This window comes from Oryx dammah, unplaced genomic scaffold (genome assembly GCF_014754425.2).
Source record: "Oryx dammah isolate SB20612 unplaced genomic scaffold, SCBI_Odam_1.1 HiC_scaffold_28, whole genome shotgun sequence".
Lineage (NCBI taxonomy): Eukaryota > Metazoa > Chordata > Mammalia > Artiodactyla > Bovidae > Oryx > Oryx dammah.
In genome coordinates, this window is record NW_024070212.1 from 39,919,101 (window position 1) to 39,932,114 (window position 13,014).

A 13,014-nucleotide genomic window follows, 5' to 3' on the forward strand; every position below is an offset into this window, starting at 1 on the left:
TATGATGTGAAACGGTGAATGTTGGGTACATTTGGAAAGTAGAGTTGAAAAGATTTGCTGATGAAACTGATAAGATGTGAAAAATAAAATTAAAAGTTAAGGTTGAAATCTAACTTTTCAACTATGGAACTGAAATGAAGAATTTAGGAATGATCGCATATATACAATTATTTGGTTTATTTCTTTTGTTTTGTTCACTAGAGAGCAGGAAGGCATATCAGAAGCTCATTTTTTTTTAACATGTTCAATTTAAGATGTCTATTAACCATCCAAGTGGAGATGTCAAGCAGATAATTGGATATACAGGTCTGAATTGATAGGAGAGGTTTGTGAGGAAGAAATGAATTTGGGAGTCATTAGCATATAGATGAAGAAGGATCAACAAAAGTAACTAAGAGCTGTCAGAAAGTAAAAGGAAGGCTAGGTGAATGTGGTGCCCTTCAAGTGGTGGGATGGGGTGGGAGGGTGGGAGGGAGGCTCAATGGAGGGGATGTATGTACATTTACAGCTGATTTGTTGTATAGCAGAAACTAACAACATTATAAGGCAATTATAATCTAATAATAAAAAATGAACAGAAAATATTTCAAGGTGGAGAAAGTAACAGTCTGACGAATGCTGTTCATAGGTCAAGAAAGTTGAAAACTAAGAACTGACTGCTGGATCTGGCAATGTGGTATTATCCATAGCCTTGATAAAAGTAGTATCAAGTGGAGCAGAGAAGTATGAACAAAAACTTGCCATTAGTCCAAGTTTTTGTTCACTAGGGAAAGATAAATTGAAAATAGTGAATACAGACAACTCTCAAGAAAATATGCTGCAAAGGATAGATAGTGAGTAATAGGGGAAATAAATGAAGAGAAAACAGGATCAGGAATGTATGGTTTACTTTGCTATTTTTAAAGAAAAATATATAGGAAATTATGTATGTGTAATTAAATCTAGTGATTGTCTGAATTAAAGTCTAAATAAAATTGTTAGTAGTTTTAACACTATATTACAAAATTAACCTTTTTTTTTTAATCTAAGTAGGACACATTATTATATTATTAGGTCATTAAGTTTGCATGGTCTAATGAAATGTAACTTTCCTGAAGAGTTGCCGTATGTGGGTACCTCACCATCCACGAACTCTCTCTACCACAGGCAACTAACATTCAGTGTGTAACAATAAAATCTATTGTCTCCCTAAAGTCATACTTCTACTTGTATTACTACCTTGATGAGCAACATTCACCATCAATATTCCCAAACCTGTAAATTCCTGCAAGCAACTTCCTTTCCTAGACTTCTCACATCTATTTAATCACTGAGTGCTATTAATTTCACCCCAATTCTTTATGAAATCCATCCTTTTGAACTCCACTGACAGTATTCTAGGACATCACTTCCTGCCCAAATTACGAGAATATGCTCTTAAAGTGATGCTCTTGTCTCTGATATGCTTTGTTGTTTCTACAACCCCATCTGCCTATCCCAAATCATAAAAATGCCAATGTAATAAACTCAGACACAAAACTAATGACTTCACAGCCCTACTTAAGACTCCTAAATTACATCCAAGATAATGTCCAAACATCTTTGGTTGACCCTGAAGCCCTGGGAGTTGGTAATTGCTAGTATTTCCAGTGGAGAAGGAAATGGCACCCCACTCCAGTACTCTTGCCTGGAAAATCCCATGGGCGGAGGAGCCTGGTAGGCTGCAGTCCATGAGGTCGCTAAGAGTTGGACATGACTGAGCAACTTCACTTTCACTTCTCACTTTCATGCATTGGAGAAGGAAATGGCAACCCACTCCAGTGTTCTTGCCTGGAGAATCCCAGGGACAGGGGAGCCTGGTGGGCTACCGTCTATGGGGTCGCACAGAGTCAGACACGACTGAAGCGACTTAGCAGCAGCAGCAGCAGCAGTATTTCCAGTCTCATTTCTTGCTACTTCCCCCATCAACATTCACATCATGCTTGTATTAATAGAACTTCTGTAACCACTGGGTTTCTAGTCCTGAACACAGGTTGCTACATCTATATATAAAAATCAGCTCCCCCCATCTCCAAACAAGAACTCAGCATATAAAATGGAAATTATACTCAATTTAATAGATTATGAGAGAAATGCAAACTGTCTAACCTTAACAAATCATAGCTATTTTTATTTTCCATAACTAACAATTATCATAATTTAAGCTTTTTTTCTTTCAGTGTGTGCCTTTTAAATCTGTTTTTCTGAAAACACATTATGGCTTTTCTGTTGTTTATAAACATCATCAAATCATAAAGTTTCAGTATTGTTTTCTTTTAGTTCTTCAGTGCAGGTATTTGCATTTCTGAGAAATTATAAGAAGGCTTCCAATTATATTGTATTTTTCTTCATTTCTCTTTAATTTGCAAATAAGAGTACCAATTTCCCCTGACATTCATGCTATTAGTCTTCTAAGGATGCTATTATTTTGTTGACTGATATTTCATTAATAAGTATAATTATCATCCGACATGTTGCATCTTAAATTATCCAGTAATTGCATGTATATTAGTTTTCAATTTTGTAAATTAAGCTCTTGAAAAGACACTCTTCTCCTTTTATTATCAGCTAATTTTTCGAAAAATTAGATTTGTGAATCTACTTTATGTTTTGTTACTGCCATATTGTAATAATAATGTAAAATTCCATGGTCCTTTCCATGAATGCTCTGTTATTTAATATTATGTTTAATATATAAACTATTGTGCTTTTACATTAAATTTACCATATGATGCAATTTTTGAAAAAGACAAAACTAAAAAGTATTTGGTTTTATGGGCACTGTGGTTAAACAATAAGGGCCAGCTGAAATCATCTGGATATATTCTGAGGGAAAAAAGTAGTAGTATATTTCAAGGTAATATATGCAAGAAAGATCTGAGGAGTCTCAGTACTCACTCCAGTTTAAAGCTGTTTTTAAGGATAAAGGCACACACCTCTATAAATATATATATATATATTTCAATTTTATTAAAGATATTTTCTTTATTTCTTCTGCCAAACTGTTGAAGAAAATATATATGTTTTTCTAAATATAAATAATTTCAGAATTCTCCTAAGGAATCAAAACATATTATTTTCTTTTTTATAAGATTCCTTTTCATTTAATTTTTGTTCAGCCATATTTCTCTTCATGTCTTCTCTCTGCATTTTTGTTTTAAATCACATATATTATATAAGACAGGGGCCTCTGATTTATACCATCTGGGACCTGAGATTTGGATGTGGGCAATTTTGTAGTATTTGTAAAAAAGAATATATTAAAATTACCCATAAGCCCAAATTCAATACACACACTTACCAACATAACTCTAATAAACAGATCATTGGATTTTAAAGCTAGAAGAGGCCTTGGAGAGCAGAGAATCCAACCTCTACACATTGAAGGAAAACAAAGTGAAGCTAAGGAGTTTTAATTCACTGGCCAGTCACTCAACTAACTAAAGAGAACCAGGAATTAGACCCTAAGATTCCCTGAAGCCAAGTCCTGTGCTTTTTTAATGTTCTTTCATGATATAGACTTCCAGTATTAGTCTATCATTCTGCACAAGGTGAAAATAGATTTAACTGAGTTTGCTGTGTGCCTGTGAAACTGCTAAGCATTCATTCATGAAAGCAAAACTAGGAACCTATGAAATTTCATTATCAGAAGCTTTTTTCCAAGGCTGCCTTTTCTGTCTATTCACATGTAATATGCCTAGGGCAATGTCCTCCATAGGCAGTAGCTATTAATCTCTGACAATTTTTTTAAGAAGCAACAGTGCTAATTTTAGGCTATATTAAAAAAAATAATAATTTCTTACACAGTATCTAATGATCTTGGATTTTCTTTGCAGATTTTATTTTCATGTTTTGTCTAAAATCATTTTTTCCATGCTCAGAGAAATCTGTAGACAATAAGTTTGGAGTTTGAAACGTGTGCTGTGACAGACCTCATATAACAGGGTTTTTTTGTTGTTGTTTTTATGAAGAATAAGGAACAGCTGATTATCCCAACAGAAATCCCGAGGCAGTGAGCGAACTCTTCATGGTAACTGACAACAGTGGAGCAGGAAAAGCTCAAGTTTCCTCCTCCGTTTATCCTTATGCTCTAAAAATTACCAACCAAGCCCCATCAAGAATATTTTGTCTGATGATCCAGCAAAGTATGCAGTAAAGGAGGAAAAGGAAGAACAGGGCACTTCCCGAAAGGGTGGGGGAAAGAGGCTCTGTGAGCTTTCCCGCGTGATTAGAGCTGGGGAAGTTGATCTCTTTTCATGCCGTGGATGTGGCTGCTGCAGTCACGCCTCCCGCTGCCAGCCCAGCGCCAGGATCTTAATCAGTCACTATGAAAACTCATTAGCTCCACAGCAATGAGCCTTCCACTGCTGAAGCTTGGCGCTGTGCTCAGTACCATGGCAATGATCTCAAACTGGATGTCCCAAACTCTCCCATCCTTGGTAGGACTGAACACCACGAGGCTATCAACGCCAGATACCTTAGTAAGTCACTCCGGTGGGTTTGGCTGTCTTGGGAAGTAAGTGCATTAAAACAGTGGGCTTTTTTTTTTTTTTTTTTTTAATAAACTGCAAAGGCTGAGATTTTGCTTCTCTATTCATAGGTCTACTTCAACGATACAGTATTTATGTGGTAACTATATTCATGGCTATTCTTTTATGAACACTTTAAAGTTACATCAAAGAATAAATGAACTGCCTGAGAAATTAACTGTGACAGGAAATACTAGATTCATTAAATTCTTAATGAAAAGCTTTAGTTTATATTATTCTGAAGTTTTAAAGGATTCTTTCTTTTTAAAGTATGTTTTGTTTCTTATGATTTCACTTCTTTTAACATATGTAAAATCCTCATAATTTGTCCTACAGAGTATGCTACAGAGTATATTCTAGCTAATCTAGTTTTACTATAGCAGGCTCTTCTTCAGAATTCAATTCCTGTGACTGTTTGAAATGTATTCAGTCGGAGAAACCAATCTCTATTAAATATAAATGAATAATAATTTTTAAAAAGCTCAACAATTTAAAGCCTGACCAAAAACACCTTTTTTATTTATTTATTTATTTATTGAGCTAACAATCATGAACAACAGAAAACTTACTTGATAAACTCATCTCCCTGTATTGTTTCATAAAGATTTCTCCTGTCACAAGTTTAACTCCTGTACTCTGTAGTTTTTTCTCATTAATATTTTTTTAACCCTTCCCACATTATAACAAATGTCTTTTCTCATAGTTTATGAAACATGATTTAGTTAGCAATACCCTAAAATGTTTCAAATAAAATTTATTTTGTCAAATAGAGGGTTACAAATTAAAATAGAAGGAATATCCTAGAAAAACAATTTCTGTGTTAGCAAATAAAAATTACAGAAATCATTAGTATTTGGAGTCCTGGAGTCCTTTACTTTTTTTAAATCTGTTTTTATCATTGGACTGCTCCAACAGAAGTCAGATACTTAAAAAAAAACAATTCGCCTTCAAGACCTGTTTTCAGTTACTACTAATAATTACTCCATCAATCAATGTATAATTAACTGAGTAGAATAGATCAAACTAATTGCATAACTTGCCAACTACACCCAATGCTCAGGGCACCAGAGAGCACATGTGAGGCACATTGTGACCTGCTTTCACATTTTAACCTCCCTCCAGTCGCTGCTGCCACCTCAGTGTTTCCATGATTGAGAATGCCCTCCTTCCCTGTATGATGAGTGTGGCAGGAAGGATGTAAAAGGGATTATTCGTAGTTATAAAGAAAGCATATAACACAAGCTTATTGATGTGGCAACAATAAGCAATGACAAAACAAAGAAATGTAAACTATTTAATATTTACCGAACCAAGTATCTTAAATGTTCAAGTACCTGGTGATTTTTAACTACTTAGTTTTTGATTTAACTCTTTCAGGAAATGAACCAATTAAGCAATTCATGAATAAATTACATTTCAAACATGGTACCTTGGTTCTGATATATATATATATTTTGCATCTATAGATATTGGTTTGGTTATCTTCTATTTGTTGTTGATAGAGGAGAATCAACTTTCCAAAACCGTAAATTCATTCATTTACTTTCTGATTAGCAATCTTGGTTGAAAAATATAAAATATTGGTATGGCCTACAAATGTTTTGATACAACTGAATCTTGCTTTGAGTGACAAAAAACAAACTAGAATTCAAAGAAGTTTACACTATGGTATTCATTGCTGCTGCTGCTGCTAAGTCACTCACTTCATTCGTTTCCGACTCTGTGCGACCCCAGAGACTCCCCTGTCCCTGGGATTCTCCAGGCAAGAACACTAGAGTAGGTTGCCATTTCCTCCTCCAATGCATAAAAGTGAAAAGTGAAAGTGAAATCCCTCAGTCGTGTCCGACTCCCAGCAACCCCAGGGACTGCAGCCTACCAGGCTCTTCCATCCATGGGATTTGCCAGGCAAGAATACTGGAGTAGGGTGCCATTGCCTTCTCCATGGTATTCACTAGAATGGAGAAATCAGGTTGCAAAAGTATATGCGAGTGAGTGTGTATGTGTTTCTATGTGCAGGTTTTACAGAAATGTCAAACTTTACAGAAGTACTTTCTCCATCTTAACTATATAAGATAATTGCTCATATCTTAGGATTCCTATGGTGAAAAACGAATGAATATATATTTCCTAGATTAAGATCATTAAATGTTAACACTGGAAAAGATCTTAGAAACTATCCAGGCCAGTTATTTTTGCACTACTTTTGGCAGCGGTGCCTCTTTTTTTTTTAATTAAAACTTATGTAACACATGCAGAATAAATATTTGTTGAATGAATCTTGAAGTGGAAATCTAATATATAAAACAGGTTATGGGTCAAAAAATAAACGATGGGGCGGGGAGGCCTTACTGGGCCTCTACCATCTGTTCCCTCCCCACATAATCAACCCCCTTCCCTGATCAAAATACCTCCACGGGAACCTTAAAACTCTCAGGAGCTTAGCTGGAAATATGACTGATCTAATCCAACCTCCTTATTCTGCAAGTGGGAAGACTGACTTGCAGTCTAAATGTGTACATAACTAAAAAGAGTTCCCATCTCTGGTTAATGGCAGAGCCAAGGGTGGAAGCAAGCCTCCTGACTGCAGTCCTGGCCAGGGAAGTCATCTCACACACCTTTGCTCTTCCTACTCCTCCTGGACCCTGGTGCCACATGAGATTCTCTCTACCCAGTAAACAATTCCCTTCCTAGCAAGCAGAGCTATGATGTCCAGCCCTTCTCAAACTCTATCTATGTTCACTTCAGGTGGTACAAATGATATAAGCCTGAAACATCCCCCCAAATGAATGAATGAATGAATAAATGATGTTCAGTTACTCAGTCATGTCCAATTCTGTGCGACCCCATGATCCCAGCACACCTGGCTTCCTCATCCTTCTCTATTACCTGGAGTTTGCTCAAACTCTTATCCATTGAGTTGGTGATACCAGCTCAAGTAAATAAATAGTGTAGGTCTTAAAATTTGTTTTATGAGAGTCTGTGGGATGCACAGCTGGCAAAAAATGCAGATTTACACAAATATGGATATGGTCTGTCTTTAAAATGGTAGTTTCAAAAGACCTTAATAAACAAAAATAAGATACAAAGGGTGTTAATCATTAAAGGCAATTAAGCCTTTTCATGGCATGTACCTCTGAAAAAGGTAGTGTACATTTGATTGCTCAAAAGCTTAAACAGGTTTTTAAATTTCCAAGATATTTTTGCTAGTAAGTAAGTTAAACACAGCTCCTTATTAGGGGGAAAAGCTCTCTGTTTCTCGTAGAATCTTGAAACATGCCTTTATCCTTCTCTTTGGCCCTGTTTTCTTTTCCTTCTAATTGTTCCAGCCTTTGGAGGAGCTGTTGTCTGCAAAGGCAAAGCCTTGGCTCTGAAAAAGCTCAGGCTCCCTCTGGCACATCTCTCTGATGCAGAGTAACTTCCCCCTGAGGCTGAGCTTCTGAGAAATCCCCCATGCTGTGGATTCCACACCAGGAAGAACCTGGTAAAGAGCAATTAGATAAGCACAGGACATTCAGCTCACACCAGCTGTTCTCAGTCAGCCCCACTGCTGTGGTAGGAAGAGGCCTCGAGGGGACCTTAGGCGTAAGTGATTTGTTTTGCTACATCTTCAAATAGCTTCTCCTCACAAATAACTACTTCAGTGAGTCAGTCACTTTTAAGTTCTGGAAAATGAGTAGACTACCTAACACAAACTCTCAAAGCTTTCCAACTTTCTTAACTCACCAATTTTATTTTCAGTTCTGGACGAAAAATCTGACTTCTCTGTTTTGTATCACTATTTTACTCCCCCAAATCCTTAGGCAATGTCCATTTTGTGAAAGACCAACTAAACACATTAAGGAGATGGATAAGAGAACAGAATGGTAAATCTTGAAAGACACAGAGAACGTGATAATTGCCTTTGTAGAGTAGTATTATGAAGTGGGTAAGAGAGTAGATTTATTCCTGTTTAAGTACTTAAAGAAGTAGGGCCAAAGGGGAAAATTACAAAGAGATCCAGTCCTTCAGGTTTCCACCAATGAAATGGGCTGCCTATGAAAAACAAATTCCTATCATGTAGAGTTTAAGTGGAAACACAACCAGAATACACAGAAGTGCCACTGAGTGGAAAGACAGTTCCAGGTATGACTTTTAAGTCTTTCCCAACTCTGTCATTGTGATTTCCAGAAAAGGAGCAGAAATGACCAACCAACCTAACTTTGATGATGCCTTCAGTCTTTTAACTGTTTGTTCTGTATTTATAGTTGTTTTTCGTAGAGCTCTGAGGTTGTCTTCAGTGAAGAACATACATTTCTTATTTCAGTTACAACTAGTCTCATAAGAAATGGGTAGAGAACTGCAATGTAGTGACATCTTTATTAACACATCCTCCATAACACAGCTTCTTTTAGCATGGTCTGTCAGCATCTCTGTAATTTCTGTCCTCACATTTCTTTGCTCCCCACAACTAAAGCCATTAGCATGCTAAACCACATTACATTATCCGAAACCAAAAGTATCCCAGACAGAAAATTTATAAGGAGTTCTCATCAGGTATCTCCTCTAATGCATCAGGTATCTCCTACTGTAAATCAAACAAGTTTTAGTAAACAGATTTTTTCCTACTTTATTTTCCCCTGCCTGTACACCACTTTTAGTAGCTAAAGCCCTTATTCATTTTGCCTCCGTCTGTACTTTTAAGAAATGCCCAGGCACTCAGCATAAAACATAAGACCTAGCAATGTGCAACTAGTTGATTCTATCCTCTTCAAAGGATCAGAATTCTGTCCCTTCACCCGCCCCTGCACTTGTGTCCTGTCAAGACTACTGCTAACCACTCCTGTAGAGTTCCAATTACTGCCTGTTTCCACAATTTGGATAATACCTTCCACCTGCCTGGGTACATATCCTCTACAGACAGCTTTTTCAGCTATTGGTGAATGGACAAAGGCACTTATCTGCGGGGCATAAACATAAATAGCTCTGGGCTGAAAACTGGAGGAAAACTGGTATAAGTCCCATATATGCCACTTACTTAATGGGTGACTTGGAAAAAAAATTGCTTAAGTTCTTTGAATTTCAGTTTCCTCATAAATAAGATGATGCCTATTCCTAAGGATAGGTGGTTCAAAAGAAGTGAAACAAATACAAGAGAAGGGATCTTATAAAAAGAAAACTATGCTGAAATATACAATATTTTTACTTTTACCCCAGTCTTCAGGATCTTTCTTTTCTGTTACAAAGCCCTTGAAGTTCTGAGAGCTTCTCATGCAGTAATAGCTCTATATTTATAAAGCATAGGTTTGTAACTAAATTATAAACAAAAAACCTCAACTTGAAATCCAATTGTTAAAATTATCATTTTAATTCTCCTCTTTAGAACATTCTTAAATATTTCATGAGTTTTGTAATATTAAAAACTGCTAAATAGTTCATTTAGTTCTTCTAATTAACACAAAAGGTTCAAAGAGAACTGCATCAGTAATCACTGTGTATAGCAATGCTTTGGGTAGTAATAAACCCCTGCACCCTCCAGGTCCAAGCAGTCAGCTCCTTGGGAGTTCAGAAAATGCTATCAGGATCATCTTCACCATACAAGAAAGGGAATTTCAGGCAACTGGTGGTGCAGTGTAGTGGTTAAACTTTCAAACTCTGATACCAGACTGTGCAAGTATGCAAATCCAAGCTCTGCTGATTACCACCATCATAACCTTGAGCAAGTTTCTTACTATCTCAAATTCGCAGTTTCCCCACCTATAAAATGGGCAGCATGATACCATTTGGTCCATAGAGTTACTGTGACATTCAAAGGCAGTAATGCGTGTGAACTGCCAACTGAAGACTAGGAGCTCCATAAATGTTTGCTGTTACTATTACATGAGTTTCGTGTTGACACTTGAGGAATCTTTTTTTTTTTTTAAGTTAAAATGGGAGCAGGTCTTTTCTCATTGGTAACTAAAACCCATCTAAATGTAACTTTCTACCTGATGTCTTAGTTGGTTTTATTTTTACCCTCTTTTCAATGCCAATATGGGTGCCACAAATGAGAACACTAGAGCTACTCACAAAACTTCCTTCATTCATCACTAAACCTGACACAGAAATCTCCATCAAACCCACACAACTGTCAAGCCCTCATCTTTTATACTAGCTTTTTTCTCTTTTGAGTTACCTTTTCTTGCCAAAGAGGTAAGCTGCCAAAGTTGAGATCATGCAAACTAAATCTGTATAGATAAGGCCAGGGTTCTTTTCAATAGTACTTAGAAGAAGACAATTGAACATACAAACCAGACCAGAGTCTATTCTTATTAAGCTGACACTTCAGGAAGAATGATAAATGAACATCAAATTCTATTCACCTTTTCTGCTTCCCTCATTCCAGAGAGCAACTGACACCTTGCCCAGATGTGATAAGCCCCTCCCTCACTAGTTAGCCAAATACATGGAAAGCAAACATCAATATTAATGCTGCCAGGTTTAATAATCAGTATTTGCACTGCTGTTAAAGATATTTTAGTATTATAATTGTGTGGCCCCTTCTCCTTTATACAAAAACTAAACACATTCTAGTGAGAAGCCTTAGTTTTCTGACACATTTGAGATTTGTGTCCAATGTCAAGAGCAGCTTAATTGAAACTATAGGACCTATGTCAAGATATATTTGTTCCATACAGTCACTCCACTTAAACCTTTAATTATATCATTAAAAGTACTCTGCTAAGCTTTACCTATCCCCATTCTGTAGAAAACCTCTTTGCATTTTTCTTCTTTAATTAAAAAAAAGACTATCTTTAAGATCCTATCTATTCTAGTCATATATAATTCTAAGTACATTTTTTCTATCCTAATCAGTAGTCAAGCATAAATGCTAGAAAGAAGGAGTAAGGGGAATGGGAAAAAAAAAAAAAGTGGTAATGAATCAACACCCCAGAAATAAATGGCAGCACAGGATACTTCTATGAATTATCTGAAAAAGGAGATTAAAAGGTAGGTTTGGGATCAGTTGCTTTTTATTACAGCCCAAGGACAAGGACTATGACATCTGAGTTTCATAAGTTTAAAATTTATAGCCTCTGCATGATTGGTGTTGGAATGACTGTAAGCTCTCGGTAGTGATTATCTCTAAACCTCTTGGGGAAAAAAAAAAAATCTGTGTGTTGGTTGATGGTATGTGATGAGCTGTGGCCTGGGAGAGAATAGGAGAGTATATCTGTTCTGCAAATTCCAAGACAGTAGATTCCACAGCAGCTCTGTGTAGAGAGTTCAGCCTGGCTGAGTTCGCATAAGAATCTGCTTCCTACCAAGTAAAGTGCTTCAGTATACATTTAGGCAAACACACCAGCGCAATTACACCAAGCATTATGCAAAATAGCTCTCTGCTGGTCACCATGTACCTCCTTGTTTCTAACCCCACCTCAGTCCTTCTTTCATCCTCCCTTATTCTAGTCCCTTCAGCCTGAGTCTTTAAATACCTTCTTTTATAGACAAAATGCATCTCTCTCTTCTCCTGATCATTTAAGAAATACCTCCTTTTATGTTGATTGCCTGGAAAACATAGAGGAGAAGGCAAAGAAAAGCTGGAGAATTTCAAATCCCAGTTGCAGAAGTTAGTCAGAGCTTAGCTAGAAAGAGGCCCACCAATTTATCTAGTATTTTCACAGAAAAAAGAAACTTAGATGCAAACTGGGTAGTCTGTCCATGTAACATCTGTTATGTAGTTTTTTCAGTATCCATATGATTGACCTTTAAGAATAATTATCTAGATGTTCAGCATCATATTAATATGGCCATAACACTGGGATTAACAGCAAGACAATATGTCTATACAGTCTAATAAGGGAGCCACTGTGGCTACTGGAATGTGGCTAGGCCAAACTGAGGTATGCCATGAGAGTAAAATGCAGATTCAATTTCAACCAGTGTACAAAAAAGGAGGAAAAACAATGTAAAATATCTCATGAATAATTTTTATATTGATTATACAAGAAAAGTTATGACCAACCTAGATAGTATATTCAAAAGCAGAGACATTACTCTGCCGACTAAGGTCCGTCTAGTCAAGGCGATGGTTTTTCCCATCATCATGTATGGATGTGAGAGTTGGACTGTGAAGAAGGCTGAGCGCCAAAGAATTGATGCATTTGAACTGTGGTGTTGGAGAAGACTCTTGAGAGTGCCTTGGGCTGCAAGGAGATCCAACCAGTCCATTCTGAAGGAGATCAGCCCTGGGATTTCTTTGGAGGGAATGATGCTGAAGCTGAAAGTCCAGTACTTTGGCCACCTCATGTGAAGAGTTGACTCTTTGGAAAAGACTCTGATGCTGGGAGAGATTGGGGGCAGCAGGAGAAGGGGACGACCGAGGATGAGATGGCTGGATGGCATCACTGACTCGATGGGCGTGAGTCTGAGTGAACTCCAGGAGATGGTGATGGACAGGGAGGCCTGGCGTGCTGCGATTCATGGGTTCGCAAAGAGTCGGACAAGACTG

At 37.0% G+C, this 13,014-nt stretch overlaps 1 protein-coding gene across 2 annotated transcripts in view; it reads left to right on the top strand.

The window, feature by feature from the left end:
- OLFM3 (olfactomedin 3) overlaps window positions 1–13,014 on the top strand; it is a 231,194-nt gene that overhangs the window by 175,793 nt on the left and 42,387 nt on the right. Inside the window, exon 1 of one of the 2 annotated variants that reach the window (XM_040232202.1) lies at window positions 3,677–4,499. The exons of the other annotated variant lie outside the window; for it this stretch is intronic. Coding sequence (XP_040088136.1) covers window positions 4,371–4,499 — 129 coding nt within the window. The 5' untranslated portion in view covers window positions 3,677–4,370. Of the gene's footprint in view, window positions 1–3,676; window positions 4,500–13,014 lie in introns of those variants that run through there. 2 annotated transcript variants of the gene reach the window in all.